The sequence below is a fragment of the Moschus berezovskii genome, chromosome 20 (assembly GCF_049115385.1).
Source record: "Moschus berezovskii isolate FMDL1 chromosome 20, NW_MosBer_1.0, whole genome shotgun sequence".
Classification (NCBI taxonomy): domain Eukaryota; kingdom Metazoa; phylum Chordata; class Mammalia; order Artiodactyla; family Moschidae; genus Moschus; species Moschus berezovskii.
Window position 1 is genome coordinate 18177113 of NC_142479.1, and position 16073 is coordinate 18193185.

The 16073-nt window shown below is 38.7% G+C and overlaps 1 protein-coding gene across 1 annotated transcript in view; it reads left to right on the forward strand.

Moving 5' to 3' along the window:
• The first annotated feature begins 2058 nt into the window (after positions 1 to 2058).
• The window catches only part of LOC129536469 (phosphatidylcholine transfer protein-like), a 31701-nt gene continuing 17686 nt past the window's right edge, over positions 2059 to 16073 (forward strand). The window contains exon 1 of the mRNA XM_055395432.2: positions 2059 to 2265. Within this exon, the coding sequence (XP_055251407.2) occupies positions 2134 to 2265 (132 nt within the window). The 5' untranslated portion in view covers positions 2059 to 2133. The remainder of the gene's footprint in view (positions 2266 to 16073) is intronic.

Genomic DNA, 16073 nt, shown 5'->3' on the forward strand with positions numbered 1-16073 from the left:
GAGACCAAACTCAAGTCTCCTGTGTCTCCTGCATTGCAGTCAGATTCTTTACCAGCTGAATCATCAGCAGTAAATAAAACAGACAAAATTCCTTGCCCTCCTGGAGTTCACATTGCAATGGATAAAGAAAACAGAAAAATATCATCATTTGGGAGCTATAATATTAAATTATTTGTTTTAAAAAGTCAGTTGCTGAGTTGGTCTCCTATATGCTGCTTAATTCCCTGTCAGACTTTTAACCCTCGTACTACAAATATTTATTCTATTTTGCTGATAAATTTTAACATCGACCTCCACTGTTATCTTGGATAGAATACGTTGTCTTTACCATTAAAATGATATCTTGTGTTCAAAGTTGAATCTTCTGAGAAGGAAAAGCAAGCAGATGCATCTTTTAAAATGTTTTCCCCCAAAGAACTGAAAAATAGAGCTTGGGAAATGCTTACATTAATATGGAGGTAAAATTTCCTCTAGGGTCATTTCTTTCCTTCTCTTTATCGTCTCATAATCAGATGTTTTAATGAATAAGAAAGCAAAATTTGAAAAGTAAGATATAAAATAGAATCTCATGAAAGAAATAACCAGGAGCCTTGTATTTTTGCTTCAAGGCAAAAAGCTATTTCCCAGTTTCCTCTTCCTTCTATTTCTGCATGTCAATGTCATATACAAATTCTTTATGGTAGGAAGAGTCATTTTTAGTGGATTCTAGTCCAGGCAGTTATTGACAGAGCGCCTTATGGTACTCACTGTGGACATGTTAACAGGTATTAGAGCTTTTTCAGTGCTACCTTAGCCCCAGCCTTGCTTTCACTGCTTCTGAGTTCCCAGCTGGTCACAACTGCTTCTGCTGATGCTCCCCAGGTACAGGCTCAGCTCCTTTTCCTGATGAAGATGAATAATGCATCAGGACTCCCATTCCAGGTTGGTATTATATTACCCTTGACCCCAAATTCATGACCCTAGATGACTAAGGGACTCCCACACTGCTTGCTGCTAATTAGTTCTGAGGTGTACTAGCAAGATTGGTTACTAGGAAGACTTGTGTACATTTGTGTTGCAGTTCACTTCTTCTACCTTTTCCCCCTACATGCACCCAGTCTGCAATCTCTAACTGCAGTCCTGATGCCCTCTCCTCTTCCAAACGAGATTACACGTCTAGTTTACTAGTCAAGATTCTAGCTGTAGTTATCTAATTACTACTCTGGATATTCTTGCCATGAACAAGACCTTGGAGATTGTGTCCATCTGGCTTGTTAGATTGGTCAGTTTCCACCAGTCTAATTCTTGTTCCACTCACTGGGTGCAATTCACTGGGAAAACCATTTTGAAATTAAAGATGGAGACAGGTACAGCCCCAGCAACACTAGGCATGACTTGACTTCTAACACCTCTGGAGTTGTCCCTTGTCTCACATCGGTGTTCTTTTCAAGCTAACAATTGCTCCATCCCCAGCTGATAATACTGTAGATATCAGTAAAAAGTGTCCAAGGCCCAAATCTCAAGCGGGGATAACCTATAATAGGAGTTGCCTTGTGGTAGTGAAGGATGCTTTTGGTGTCAACATTTATTAGCTGTTAAACATTCTGTAGATCACTTTGTCCCTGATCATAGAATAGACAGATCTGGGCTTTATATTTATCCCAGTTTCCTGAAGAAGGTCAAGGCTTTGAAAGCAGGAGTGGCCTTCTCTGGGGCTAATTCAAGACCCCATTAGTCTTCCTTTGGGAACTTCCTGGGAACCACAACTCTAGATACTTGGTGCACCCATAATGTGGGATAGATTTTATATAATTACCAGTCCTTTTAATGTTTCCAGTTTTTTCTTTCATCCCTGTTCTAATGGTTCCTTGAGAAAAAAAAAAACTTTGGATGCACAAATTTGTGAGTGGGAAGAAGGAATCTGGGATAAAAGTGAAAGTGAAGTTAAGAAGCTTGTTTAGAGAACCAGATGGCTCTTAACTTAGGAAAGTGGGCTACATTGCCAGCAAGTGCATAGATAAGTTCCGTCTTCTACCCTATCTCTTCTTTGGTTCCTGCCAATCATGCTTGGCCACACTCTTGCCCTGATCCTTAACACATACTAAGGCTGTGTGTAGCCTCCCTTGCAGGCAGAAGACTTGTGGCTGAGGAAGAATGGACTCTGCCAGGAGTTTTTCTGAGGAGCAATTCCAGGAGGCTTGCGAGGAACTTCAGGATCCTAGGCTATCAGACTGGAATTGCCAGATGGAATCCAGGGGCCTCACCATCTTCCAGAAGCTAAACAGGGTAGGGGTTTGCCTGCTGCAGGCCGCTAGGGTGGTAGCACACAGGGCACACTGGGAAGCTGCAGCCTCTCCGGACCCCCGGATGTCTTCTGGAGCCAGGAGGGACAAGCACTTGGGTGGTGTCTTCAGCTGACTTTGCCACTTTTGGGTCGTAGTGGGTGGAGAGGTCAATTGGATTTATTTTCATATCTGAGGCCTGCCTGACAGGGCAAGTGGTCTGTAAGAGAGGTTAATGGTAGACTTAACATGTGGGTGTGCTTGATTCTCAGCCCCATGCACTTGCCTGCAAAAGAGGTGGAACCACTTTCTCTGGCTGATGCCCGTGGTGTTTGTGTGGCATGGAGTATCTTATGTTTGAATACAGGTAGCGAAGAGATTGGACTTTTCAGAGAATGAGTGTGCAGGGTGATGTGCGTGAAGAAATCCAATGACTTTCTAACTAGCTTTTTGGCCTTCCCCTACTCTATCCCTTCCATCCTACAGAGTAGAGCTCAGTCAAGCACCTGAGAGAGAGGCTGTGATCTATCGATCCCCTTCCTGTGGCACTGTTGATTATAGAACTATTCATACTAATTGTGACTACAATAGCTAATGCATTGTACACTTTCTTAGGCTCCAGGCTTTGTTCAAATGCTTTGCAGACATTGACATTCAATCCTCAAATCAATCCCAATATAAGGTACTAGGATTGTCACTTTTCTACTTATATGGAAATTAATATGTGAAACAGTTAAATTGATTTCTCAAGACTGATTTGGCTGTCTAACTCCAGACTTGTGCCATAAAAGTGCTCTTTCATTGACTCTGAAAGAGGGCAATTGCTGTCAGGTGGGCTATGCATGTGGAACTAGGTGCTATATCTCCCATCACTAATCCACCTCCCTCTGCCCTCTAGTCAACACTGACCATTCCCCCCACCTCCCCCAAAAGGCTTTTTGCTCCTTTGTTTTTGTGGCTTTCATCCTCTGAACTGAGAGAGAGTGTCTGGTTTTGTATTGTGTATTGTTTCCATTGTGTATTGATATGTAGCAAGGCCCACCTCTCTCTTTGGGGGAGGATGGGTATTCAGAATTGTTCCTATCCCTATCAACTATGATATAAATCTTTTTCCCACCTGTTCTGGGCATGAAAGCAGTCATGGTACATTTACATAAGCTACAAGTCTTTCCAAAGAACTTCCAGATGTTGGAGGTCATGTGTTCCTAGAGGTGTGCCCTTGAGCTTCAGCAGCTAGGTTGGAGGGCCACTGTCCCATGCCATCTTGATTTCCATTTGTGTTAAATATCAAGAGGCCCTGTTGTATCAGGTGCAAGCCCTTTCCTACATCCTTAGTCCACATCCAGTATTATATGCTGCCTGACCCACTTACTAGAGCCTCATTTTCTTTCCAAATTGACTTCTGTCCTTTGCTTTCCTCCTGGAAGATAATTCCCTCTAATCTCCAGTTAGTAAATCTTGCCTTCCAAATACCACTCCAAACCAAAAGTGAATTCAGCTTGTCCCATACTCTCTCTAGGCCTGCACTTATCTTCTCTAAAGGCCTTTGGCCTTTTCTGTCTTGTAGGTTTGTGTGGTTTCACCTACCATGTATGTTGTTAACATTATGTCACTTTTCCACAGCCATGCACTAACCTGCTTGCCGCCATTTTACCTATGCATGTAGGTATGTCTTTTGGTCTCCAGGTCCTTGATTGGAGGTCAAAGAGAAGAGTCTGGCCCCTCTGGTAATCTTTACCTTGGTTAATATACCAGACTATTATCTATAAAATTCCAAATCAGGTTTTTGCAATCTTTGCCTTCTTTACAAATTCTTCCAAATAGCGTACACAGAGTAGACTTGTTTAAGGTTTACTAATATTTTCTGAAAGAGATGGGAATCCCAGACCACCTGACCTGCCTCTTGAGAAACTTGTACGCAGGTCAGGAAGCAACTGTTAGAACTGGACATGGAACAACAAACTGGTTCCAAATAGGAAAAGGTGTACGTCAAGGTTGTATATTGTCACCTTGCTTATTTAACTTATATGCAGAGTACATCATGAGGAATGCTGGGCTGGAAGAAGCACAAGCTGGAATCAAGATTGCTGGGAGAAATATCAACAACCTCAGATATGCAGATGACACTACCCTTATGGCAGAAAGTGAAGAGGAACTCAAAAGCCTCTTGATGAAAGTGAAAGAGGAGAGTGAAAAGGTTGGCTTGAAGCTCAACATTCAGAAAACAAAGATCATGGCATCTGGTCCCATCACTTCATGGGAAATAGATGGAAAAACAGTGGAAACAGTGTCAGACTTTGTTTTTTTGGGCTCCAAAATCACTGCAGATGCTGATTGCAGCCATGAAATTAAAAGACGCTTGCTCCTTGGAAGGAAAGTTATGACCAACCTTGATAGTATATTAAAAAGCAGAGACATTACTTTGCCAACCAAGGTCCGTCTAGTCAAGGCAATGGTTTTTCCCGTGGTCATGTATGGATGTGAGAGTTGGACTGTGAAGAAAGCTGATCGCCGAAGAATCGATGCTTTTGAACTGTGGTGTTGGAGAAGACTCTTGAGAGTCCCTTATACTGCAAGGAGATCCAACCAGTCCATTCTAAAGGAGATCAATCCTGGATGTTCATTGGAGGGACTGATGCTAAAGCTGAAACTGCAATACTTTGGCCACCTCATGTGACGAGTTGACTCATTGGAAAAGACTCTGATGCTGGGAAAGGTTGGGGCGGGAGGAGAAGGGGACGACGGAGAATGAGATGGCTGGATGGCATCACCGACTTTGTGGACATGAGTTTGAGTGTACTCCGGGAGTTGGTGATGGACAGGGAGGCCTGGCGTGCTGTGGTTCATGGGGTCGCGGAGAGTCGGACACGACTGAGCGACTGAACTGAACTGAACTGAACTGAATATTGGGGGACAAGCAGAGGGTCTCAATGATCAATCCTGGGTGTTCATTGGAAGAACTGATGCTAAAGCTGAAACTCCAATACTTTGGCCACCTCATGAGAAGAGTTGACTCACTGGAAAAGACTGATTCTGGGAGGGGTTGGGGGCCGGAGGAGACGGGGACGACAGAGAATGAGATGGGTGGATGGCATCACCAACTCGGTGGACATGAGTTTGAGTGGACTCCAGGAGTTGGTGATGGACAGGGAGGCCTGGCGTGTTGTGATTCATGGGGTCACAAAGAGTCGGACACAAGTGAGTGACGAACTGAACTGAACTGAATATTGGAGGACAAGCAGAGGGTCTCAATGATCCACCCAACTTTAAAAAAATTTTTTTTAATTGACAGATAACTGCTTTGCAGTATTTTGTTGTTTTTTGTCAAACCTCAACAGGAATCAACCATAGGTATACATATATATTCCCTCCCTTATGAAACTCTCTCCCATCTCCCTCCCCATCCCATCCCTCTGGGTTGATACAGAGCCCCTGTTTGTTTCCTGAGCCTTACAGCAAATTCCCATTGGCTATCTATTTTGTATATGGCAATGTATGTTTCCATGTTACTCTTTGCATACATCTCACTCTCTTCTCCTCTCCCCATGTCCATAAGCCTATTCTCTATGTCTGTTTCTCCACTGTTGCCCTGTAAATAAATACTTGGGTATCATTATGCTAGTTTCTGTATATATGCATTAGAATATGGTATTTATCTTTCTCTTTCTGACTCACTTTACTCTGTATAAGAGGTTCTAGGCTCATCCATCTCATTAGAACTGATTCAAACGTGTTCCTTTTTATGGCTGAGTAATATTCCATTGTATATATGTGCCACACTTTCTTTTTCCATTCATCTGTCGATGGACATCTAGATTGCTACCATGTTCTAGCTACTGTAAATAGCACTGCAATGAACAATGGGATACATGTGTCTCTTTCAATTTTGGTTTCCTCTGGGTATATGCCTAGGAGTGGGATTGCTGGGTCATATGGTACTTTTATTCCTAGTTTCTTAAGGAATCTCCATACTGTCTGCCATAGTGGCTGTATCAGTTTACATTAACACTAACAGTGCAAGAGCACTCCCTTTTTTGCACACCCTCTCCAGCAGTTATTGCTTGTAGACATTTTGAGGAGGGCCATTCTGACTGGTGTGAGGTGATATCTCATTGAAGTTTTGATTTGCGTTTCTCTAATAATGAGCAATGCTGAGCACCTTTTCATGTGTTTACTAGCCATCTCTATGTCTTCTTTGGAGAAACGTCTGTTTAGGTCTTTTCCCCACTTTTTGATTGGGCTGTTTGTTTTTCTGGTATTGAGTTGTATGAGCTGCTTGTATATTTTGGAAATCAATCCTCTGTCAGTTGTTTCATTTGCTATTATTTTCTCCCATCCTGAGGGCTGTCTTTTCACCTTGCTTATAGTTTCCTTTGCTGTGTAGAAGCTTTTAAGCTTAATCAGGTCCCACTTGGTTACTTTTGTTCTTATTTCCATTACTCTAGGAGGTGGGTCATAGAGGATCTTGCTTTGATTTATGTCATCGAGTGTTCTTCCTATGTTTTCCTCTAAGAGTTTTGGTTTTAGTTTTAGTTTCTGGTCTTACATTTAGGTCTTTAATCCATTTTGAGTTTATCTTTCTATATGGTGTTAGGAAGTGCTCTAATTTCATTCTTTTGCATGTAGCTCTCCAGTTTTCCCAGTACCATTTATTGAAGGGGTTATCTTTGCCCCGTTGTATATTCTTTCCTCCTTTGTCAAAAAGGTACCCATAGGCACATGGGTTTATTTCTAGGCTTTATAACTTGTTCCATTGGTCTATATTTCTGTTTTTGTGCCAGTACCATACTATACTGTCTTGATGACTGTAGCTTTGTAGAATAATCTGAAGTCAAGAAGGTTGATTCCTCCAGCTCCATTCTTCTTTCTCAAGACTGCCTTGGCTATTTGGGGTCTTTTGTGTTTCCATATGAATTGTGAAATTTTTTGTTCTAGTTCTGTGAAAAATGTCATTGGTAATTTGGGATGGATCACACTGAAAACACAACAACCTAAAACCTATGAGATGCAGGAAAAGCAGTCCTAAGAGGGAAGTTTATAGCAATATAATCCTACTTCAAGAAATAAGAAAAACATCGAATAGACAACCTAAATTTACACCTAAAACAACTGGAAGGAGAATTAAAAAAAAAACACCCCAAAATAAGTATAAGGAAAGAAATCATAGGGATCTGAGCAGAAATAAATGAAAAAGAAATGAGAGAAACAATAGTAAAGATTAATAAAATTAAAAGCTGGTTCTTTGAGAAGATAAACAAAATTGACAAAACTTTAGCCAGACTCATCAAGAAAAATGAGAGAAGAATCAAATCAACAAAATTAAAAATGAAAAGGAGAGGTGCCAACAGACAATTCAAAAATACAAAGGATTATAGGAGATTATTATGAACAACTATGTGGCAATAAAACAGATAACCTGGAAGCAATGGACAGATTCTTAGTAAAGTTCAACCTTCCAAGACTGAATCAGAAAGAAATAGAAATTATGAACAACCCAATTACAAGCACTGAAATTGAAGTGGTCATCAAAAATCTCCCTAAAAACAAAAGCCCAGGACCAGATGGCTTCACAGGAAAATTCTGTCAAACATTTAGAGCAGAGATAATGCCTATCCTTCTAAAACTCTTTCAAAAAAATTGCAGAGGAAGGAACACTTCCAAACTCATTCTAAGAGGCCGCTATCACCCTGATACCCAAACCAGACAAAGACAACACAAAAAAAGAGAACTACAGGCCAATATCACTGATGAACATAGATGCAAAAATCCTGTACAAAATTTTAGCAAACATAATTCAGCAACACATCAAAAAGTTCATACACCATGATCAAATTGGGTTTATTCCAGGAATGCAGCAAGGATTCTTCAATACATGCAAGTCAATCAATGTGATACACCATATTAACAAATTGAAAAATAAAAACCATATGATCATCTCAATAGATGCAGAAAAAGCCTTTGACAAAATTCAGCACCCATTTATGATTAAAACTTCAAAAAATGGGCATAGAAGGAACCTACCTCAACATAGTAATGGCCATATATGTTAAGCCTACAGCAAACATTCTCAATGATGAAAACATGAAAGCATTCCCCCTAAGATCAGGAATAAGACAAGTGTGTCCACTTTTGCCACTATTATTCAACATACTTCTGGAAGTCGTAGCTAAAGCAAGCAGAGAAGAAGAATAAATAAAAGGAATCTAGACTGGAAAAGGAGAAGTAAAGCTTTCAATGTTTGCAGATGACATGATACTGCATGTAGAAAACCGTAAAGATAGTATCAGAAAATTACTAGAGTTAATCAGTGAATTTAGCAAAACTTCAGGATACAAAATCAATACACAGAAATCACTTGCATTTCTGTATACCAACAATGAAAAATCAAAAAGAGAAATCAAGGAATCAATTCCATTCATCACTGCAACAAAAAGAATTAAATATCTAGGAACAAACTTACCTAAGGAGACAAAAGAACTATACACAGAAAATGATAAGACAGTGATGAAAGAAATCAAAGATGACATAAAGAGATGGAGAGAAATTCCATGTTCCTGGGTAGGAAGAATCAATATTGTGAAAACGACTATACCACCTGACTTTTGAAAGTCTACATTAAGACCTTTACTTCAGACCATCAATAGCCACATCAATCAACTTATTTCTTAATAATCATCAAAAGATTTCCACCCTGCTGTAATGAGTCCCTTGATTTTACTGTCTCTCCCCATTTTTGTTAATGTAAGACCTATAAGGGGAAGCTGAGATAGGTAATCAAATAAGGTTTGCTGGATTGCTGGAAATTGCTGCATAAGTTACCCTTGTCATCAAAGTTCTTGCCAAATGTTTGCTGAATATGGCGGATATTCAATGGATGAATGTCCTGATCATGATAAAGGCAGTTCATCATGACTTATATACAAATCATATCAGCTTCTTCATCAGGGGTTTGTTATTTGGAATTTGTAGATTGAGAAGAATCAGAGAGACCCCCTTCTCAGGCTTTTCAGTAGCCTTTATCCAGTAGAACCAAGCTGGGTATTCCCTAGGGAATAATCTGCTTTGAGTTTGGATCATGTATAGTTATGTACAATTAGCTAAGAAGCCACCATGAGACGTGATCATGATCTAAATGATGCTGTAAGAAAGCTACTTTTACATGAATTAAAAAGACTAAAATATGTGTAGAGGCATTTGAAAGAGCTTGCAATGTACCCAAAATATATATATTTTAAAGTAAAACAGATTGCGGTTTTAGTAGTTACAAATAATGCTGAATCTTATTCTTGGATAAATTGTTACTTTGATAGACAATATTTTGATAATATTTTTATTTTCTCTTTCTATTGAATCAGAGAATTTTAAACTTAGAAAATCTTAGAAACCATTCTGTCCAACACCATCACATTTTCTTTTCACTTTTCTTTTACTTTCTTTTCTTCGGCTTCCCTGTTCTCACCTTTCCTTTTATTCCTCTCCATGTTGTAATGGTAATAACTTGTCTTTACATGGTGTTTTAATACACAAAATGCTATTGCATATAAGTTTTCATTTATCCCTCTTAAGAATTCTAGAAGATAGACAGATATAGACTTCTTCTCCTACTTTACAGAGGGTATTAGACCCAGGGTTGTTAAGTGAGCCATATAAGACATCATAACTAGTAACCAGATACGAACCAGTCTACATTGTTAAACTCAGTACCAAAATATAAAGCTTGCTTCAATTCAGAAGTATCTTCTCTTTCCCCAAACTAGGCAGTACTAATTCAAAGCTGCTACATGCTATTCCAAGTGGTATTGTGGGAAGAACATGGGTTAGAGTCAGATAGCTATTTCTGCTCTACCACGCTTTCATGCTCTCATTAATTTACTCAGGATGTGGTGGTGTTTTAGTTGCTAAGTCGTGTCCGACACTTGAGACCCCATGGACTGTAGCCTACCGGAATTCTCTGTCCATGGGATTTTCCAGGCAAGAGTAATGGAGTGGGTGGTCATTTATTCAGGAGATACTCATCAAATGCCTCCTATGTAGTCTACCCTGGCAGGCACTACCTCAGAGCAGGAAGTCAGAGCTGCTGCTTCAATGAATGAACAATAAACCATATTTGATGACAAGAATAAACTCATAGTAATGACAGACTCAATTTCTAGATAGGTTGATAAGAAGTCTGGGGTCCCCAAGGAGGAGAGAGGTGTCTGGGACTCTCAAAGAGGATCCAGGGGTCTGGAATTCTCAAAGAGGAGAAAAGGGCAAACTTTTTTTTTCTTCTTCTACATTCCTTAGTTTTAGTCACATAAAACATTTTTCTTTAAGCCCAGAGGTACACAACAAAACAACTCAGCTTAACTCTGTACTAAAGGACTGATGCTAAAGCTGAAACACCAATACTTTGGCCACCTCATGAGAAGAGTTGACTCACTGGAAAAGACTCTGATACTGGGAAGGATTGGGGGCGGGAAGAGAAGGGGACGCCAGAGAATGAGATGGCTGGATGGCATCACCAACTCGGTGGACATGAGTTTGAGTGAACTCTGGGAGTTGGTGATGGACAGGGAGGCCTGGCGTGCTGCGATTCATGGGGTCACAAAGAGTCGGACACGACTGAGTGACTGAACTGAACTGAACTGCACTGAAGGGTTATATAACAACAATGTATCCTGTTTGAGGACAGTTTCTCCTTCTTGAAAACCTTATGATTAATCCTGTTATCTTAAAATTTATATTATGGGAGTGAGTCTGGTAGTTCAGTTCAGGAATTATTCTTAAGTAATTTTTTAAAACTTTGAACAGAGTTACAGATTTTGCCATTTGTTATAAACTGGTATATGTAATTTAACCAGAATCATGAGAAAGTTGGTGTTGTGTGAATTCTGAGGCACTTTCGACATGTTGTAGGAGTGATGTGGACTTTTTTGAGTTTTACACATTCATAAGTGAATGGTCTGTATCTCGTGCCTTTGTTGGTTTTCTGTGAGCTGTAGTTTCTGGGAAATGAGCATCTCTCATTCCTGTAACTCATGAAACCCAGTCATTCATGTGCCTCCTTCATGAGGATTCAGTGCGGCTGTGGTGCTGTTATCCCTCTGATAGGAACTCTAACTCAGTGTAAAGCCCCAAAGATCTGTTACTTATTTTTATTTTATATTGTAGTATATTTTATGTATAGCGTTGTGTTTGTTTCAGGTGTATAGCAAAGTGATACAGTCATATACATATATATGAATTAACAAAAGCAGTTCCCATCTTTTGATGGGGAGTTCGTGGTTTATAATATAAATGGCGTTATTTTGAGAGAGGGATAACTTAGGTAAGGCATTGTGTTTTTTGGTTTTTTTTTTTTTGCAGCTTGAGGCAGTTGTAAAATAACTTAATGTAGCTTTTTGCAACTGTGTATTCTATAGTATTTTTTTCATTTGGTGATATTTTAACTGTTAATGTTTATGGCATTGTGCTTTGTACCATTTATTAAATTTTATAAATTAAAAAAAATGCTATATATTTCACTCCACTTTCTTTTTGTCAGGTTTCTGATGGGATGTCTGATATAATTTCCATCTGTATTCCTCAATTGATAAAGTGCTCCCCCATCCTCCCTTCCATGGCTTCTTTCTAGATTTTATTTTTCTCTTTGTATATGATATATTTAAGATATTTGGTATTTATCTTGTATAGTTTGCTATAGATTGGCAGATGTAGTTGAAGGGCAGCCTGAACTTAAATAATAAGCTTCCATGTGATTCAAAGTAAAATATAATATATTGGGGACTTATGACACAAAGATTCCTCTCCTATATGTGGAACTGCAACGTGACTCTAGTAATTCAGAGCTTTCCTGGGTTGTTGTTTTAGAATGGATGGTGGCAATCGTCTAAAGCCAAGGTTGTAATTTTTTTTTTTCCTGTAAGAGCCAAATAGAAAATATTTTAGGCTTTACAGGCTAAAAGGCAAAATGATGGTTATTTTGTACAGATTTTTATAACTACTTAAAATGTAAAAGCTATTCTTAGATTGTAGACTGTTCAATAATAGCTAACATGGCAGATTCAGCAACCCCCAGTTTAAAGTATAGTTTTGGTGCCAAGTTGCTCTGTAAGTTAAGGATTTATGAACCTAAATCCCTAAAGCCCTAGCTGAGTTTATAAAGTGGAGAGAAATCCTTCTCTGCCAAATTTGTACAGGGATCCAGTTGGAAGATAAATTCTGAAGCACCTAATAAATTAAATGGTGTTTGGCTGGCTGTGAACTATAGCTAGTGTGATCTGTGGCCCAACATATCTACCATAGGCTTAGCTTACCCTTTTCCTGTTTAAAAATATAATAACACCCCTGTTATTTGAAAGAGTTATGGTTGGAATGATAAATTATAAGATACCCTGGCTATGGCTGTGTGCACTCCAACTGCTTATTATTTATCTAATAATATGTTGGGAGAAGTCAGTGACTTTTTGAAGGCAGGATAATACACTTTGATCTCTGCCATCACATCACTGGCTTCAAATCCAGGTTTTGTTGCAGGTTCTAATAACTTTGAGTCAGGTTCCTTAGTTGTGTGACACTGGGTGAGTTTGATAATATAAGTAAAAGTCTTACAGATTTATTAAGTCCTATAAAATCTTTTTCATTTAAAGTGTACAATTCAATGATTTTTAATAAACTTATGGGGTTATGCAACATTCACCAGAGTTTAAGTTTGGAACATTTGTGTAACCTCCAAAGAAATATCTTGCTCATTTGCAGTCCCTTGCTGTTCCTATTTCCAATTCCAGACAAACACCAAGCTACCTCTTATCTCTACAGAATTAACTTTTCTGGGAATTTCTCAGAGCTTCTTTAAACCTCTTTTCTTGTTGTCTGTAAATGAGTTTACTAATGGTCTATACCTCATGTTTTCATTGTGTACATTAAGTGGGGTGACCCTTGTAAAGCACTCAGCCCAGGGCCAGGTATTCAATAAAGATGCAGTAACATTAGCTATCAGTGTTATTTTACCTATTTCTCTGCAGTCCTTCAGGGTTAAAATTGCTATGTGGTTTTGGAGAGATATCAAATATTGAATCAGATTTAGTCAGCTGTCTTTCTTCTTAACTGTCATGGTACACACTTCTCAGTGGCAGCTGCAGCTTTGACAACTGCCATTAGGAGTGATTTTCCTTAATGAAAATTGTTTACTTTTCATACCTTCTGAGCCTGTTACATGCCATAGAAGATTGGTGTTGGAGAGCTGCCACAGTGGTAGATTTGGGAGGCTTCCTGGCCCATGAGGAATGGAAATGAGCTCTTCTAGGAGAGGCAAAGGAAATTCAATGCACAGTCAAGTTCATACTGACAAGATTAGAGAGATGTGATTTATCAAGTCTGTCTTGTAGTTAGTTATGTAAATGCAGGAAAACACCATAATTGAAGATAATGAGTGATGCCTTTCTCTAGGTCAGGGTGTAGGAACAGTAGGGATTACCCCTCTGTAGAAATTACTCCTATGCAGGAATTGCAAATGTCAAATGCATGCTTTATGACATCTGGACATTTCTCATATATAAACACATTACCTCTTACATAACTCATTCTGCTTAGGATAAATAAATGTACTATAGGCAGTAGTGTTTCTCTAAGTATTTTAATAGAGTATTTATATTTAAAGTAGTTAACAGTATATTTTAAAGTCAAATAAAAAAATTTTTCACTTAGTTACAGGACTTTCATTCAAAACGATTATTTTCCAAGGGTTGGGGATTATCATAGTAGGGAGAATGCTTTGACCATAAACTTCAGAGTGTCACAGGAGTGAGGCAGAGAGGTCTTTTATAAGGCAGCAAGGTTGAAGCCACATGTGGCAGAGTGAAATGAAGGTGATAAAACTGAAGAGTGTAACAGAGAATTTCTTACCATGGAGCCAATCTATTCTCAATGGTACCTGGATTTGATGCTGCTCAGACTGAGGCTGGGCCAAGTTTAGGAGCCTGGAGGGAGGATAGACACTTCAGTTCAGTTAACAAGCATTTTGATCCTATTGGTCAGTAGAGTAGGCAGTTTAGCTGATCATTAATGGGACATAGAAAGGGAATTTAGAGGCATTGTGTCTGGTCTTGTGACAAGTGAACAAAGGGTGTGTATATGACTCTCATCCAAATCATGGGGAAAAGGTGGATTTTTAGTGGTAAGCTATTTTCTGGAACACAAAGGGTGAGTGAGTTTCTTAACTACTGTTTTCCGGGATCACAGAACTGAAGTAAAATTCATCACCAGTAAGGTTCACTTGCAATAATTAGAATTGCTTATTGCTGCAAGTAAATAAAACTGAATTAAAAATGACAGTAAAATAGAGGTTTGTTTTTCTTTTTTTCTTTTTGTTTTTCCTCTTCTTTTTTTAAAAATTTATTTATTTTAATTGGAGGCTAATTACCTTACATTATTGTATTGGTTTTGCCATACATTGACATGAATCTACGAGGTTTGTTTTTCCAGCTAACAAGTAGTTTAGAGGTCAGCAGTTGCTGATTTGGATCAGCTTATCAATGTGGCTGGCAAAACTCTTTGAATCTTTTTAGTCCACATCCTCTTGACTCTTGTCACAAAATAGCTTCTGAAGTTGTAGATATCATGTGTATATTCAAGACAGAAAGGAAGTGCCATATAGCAGCTTCTACCTGCATAGGAGACCAGAAAATTTATTAACTATGCAAATGACCACAGGGCGTCTCTCTGCAAGAAAGATAGTATGTGTTCTAACAAATATTCTATTTCTTCTACTAATTGTATTGTTCACTTTATAGTCACTGATTCTCTACCATTGAAAAAGTCTCTAGATATATGAAGGGTCACAAATGAAATATCCGATAAATGGGGTATAGAAAACCATTCAATGTGTTTTACTTTAAATTAAGAAAAAATGAGCCATTCTTAGAACTGGTTTCCTGGAGGAGCCTTAGGAAAAGCCAAGAACATCTTGAGTAAACTTGTTTGAAGTCTTTGAAGTGTTAATATGGTTGACAAGTATAGCAACAAGTTTGAAAGAGTTTATATTAATTGCAAGAGACTTACACAACAATACTAAAAACATTGCCCAAATAAACTGATTTATTCTCTTTACTTTTGTACAAACAATGGTTCTCAATCTTGATGAGATGCTCCTTTGATACTGGTGACTGTACAGAGCAAACAACTATCTTAAAGATTTATGAAATGTATAAAGACACTTCAAATATTAATGTCCTTTACTCTAAAATTTATCTCTAATAAAACTTACTGTTTTAAAATGAAAAAAAATATAATTATGGACCAGACTTATATGAAATAACTATTTCAGAATATTTGCATTTGTAAAATTGTTTGGAAACAGAAATTACTAATGAAAATAAATTAGGCATGATCTTTCCATAGCTTTAGAATCATATTCTTTAAAATAAGAACAGTCAGTCAGTTCAGTCACTGAGTCGTGTCCAACTTTTTGTGACCCCACGGACAGCAGCATGCCTGGCCTCCCTGTCCATCACCAACTCCTGGAGCTTGCTCAAATTCATGTCCATTGAGTCGGTGATGCCATCCAACGATCTCATCCTCTGTTGTCCCCTTCTCCTCCTACCTTCAATCTTTCCCAGCATCAAGGTCTATTCTAGTGAGTCAGTTCTTCATATCAGGTGGCCAAAGTATTGAAGTTTCAGCTTTAGCATCAGTCCCTCCAATGAATATTCAGGGCTGATTTCCTTTAGGATTAACTGGTTTGATCCCATTGCAGTCCAAGGGACTCTCAAGAGTCTTCTCCAACACCAGAGTTCAAAAGCATCAATTCTTTGACACTCAGCCTTCTCTATA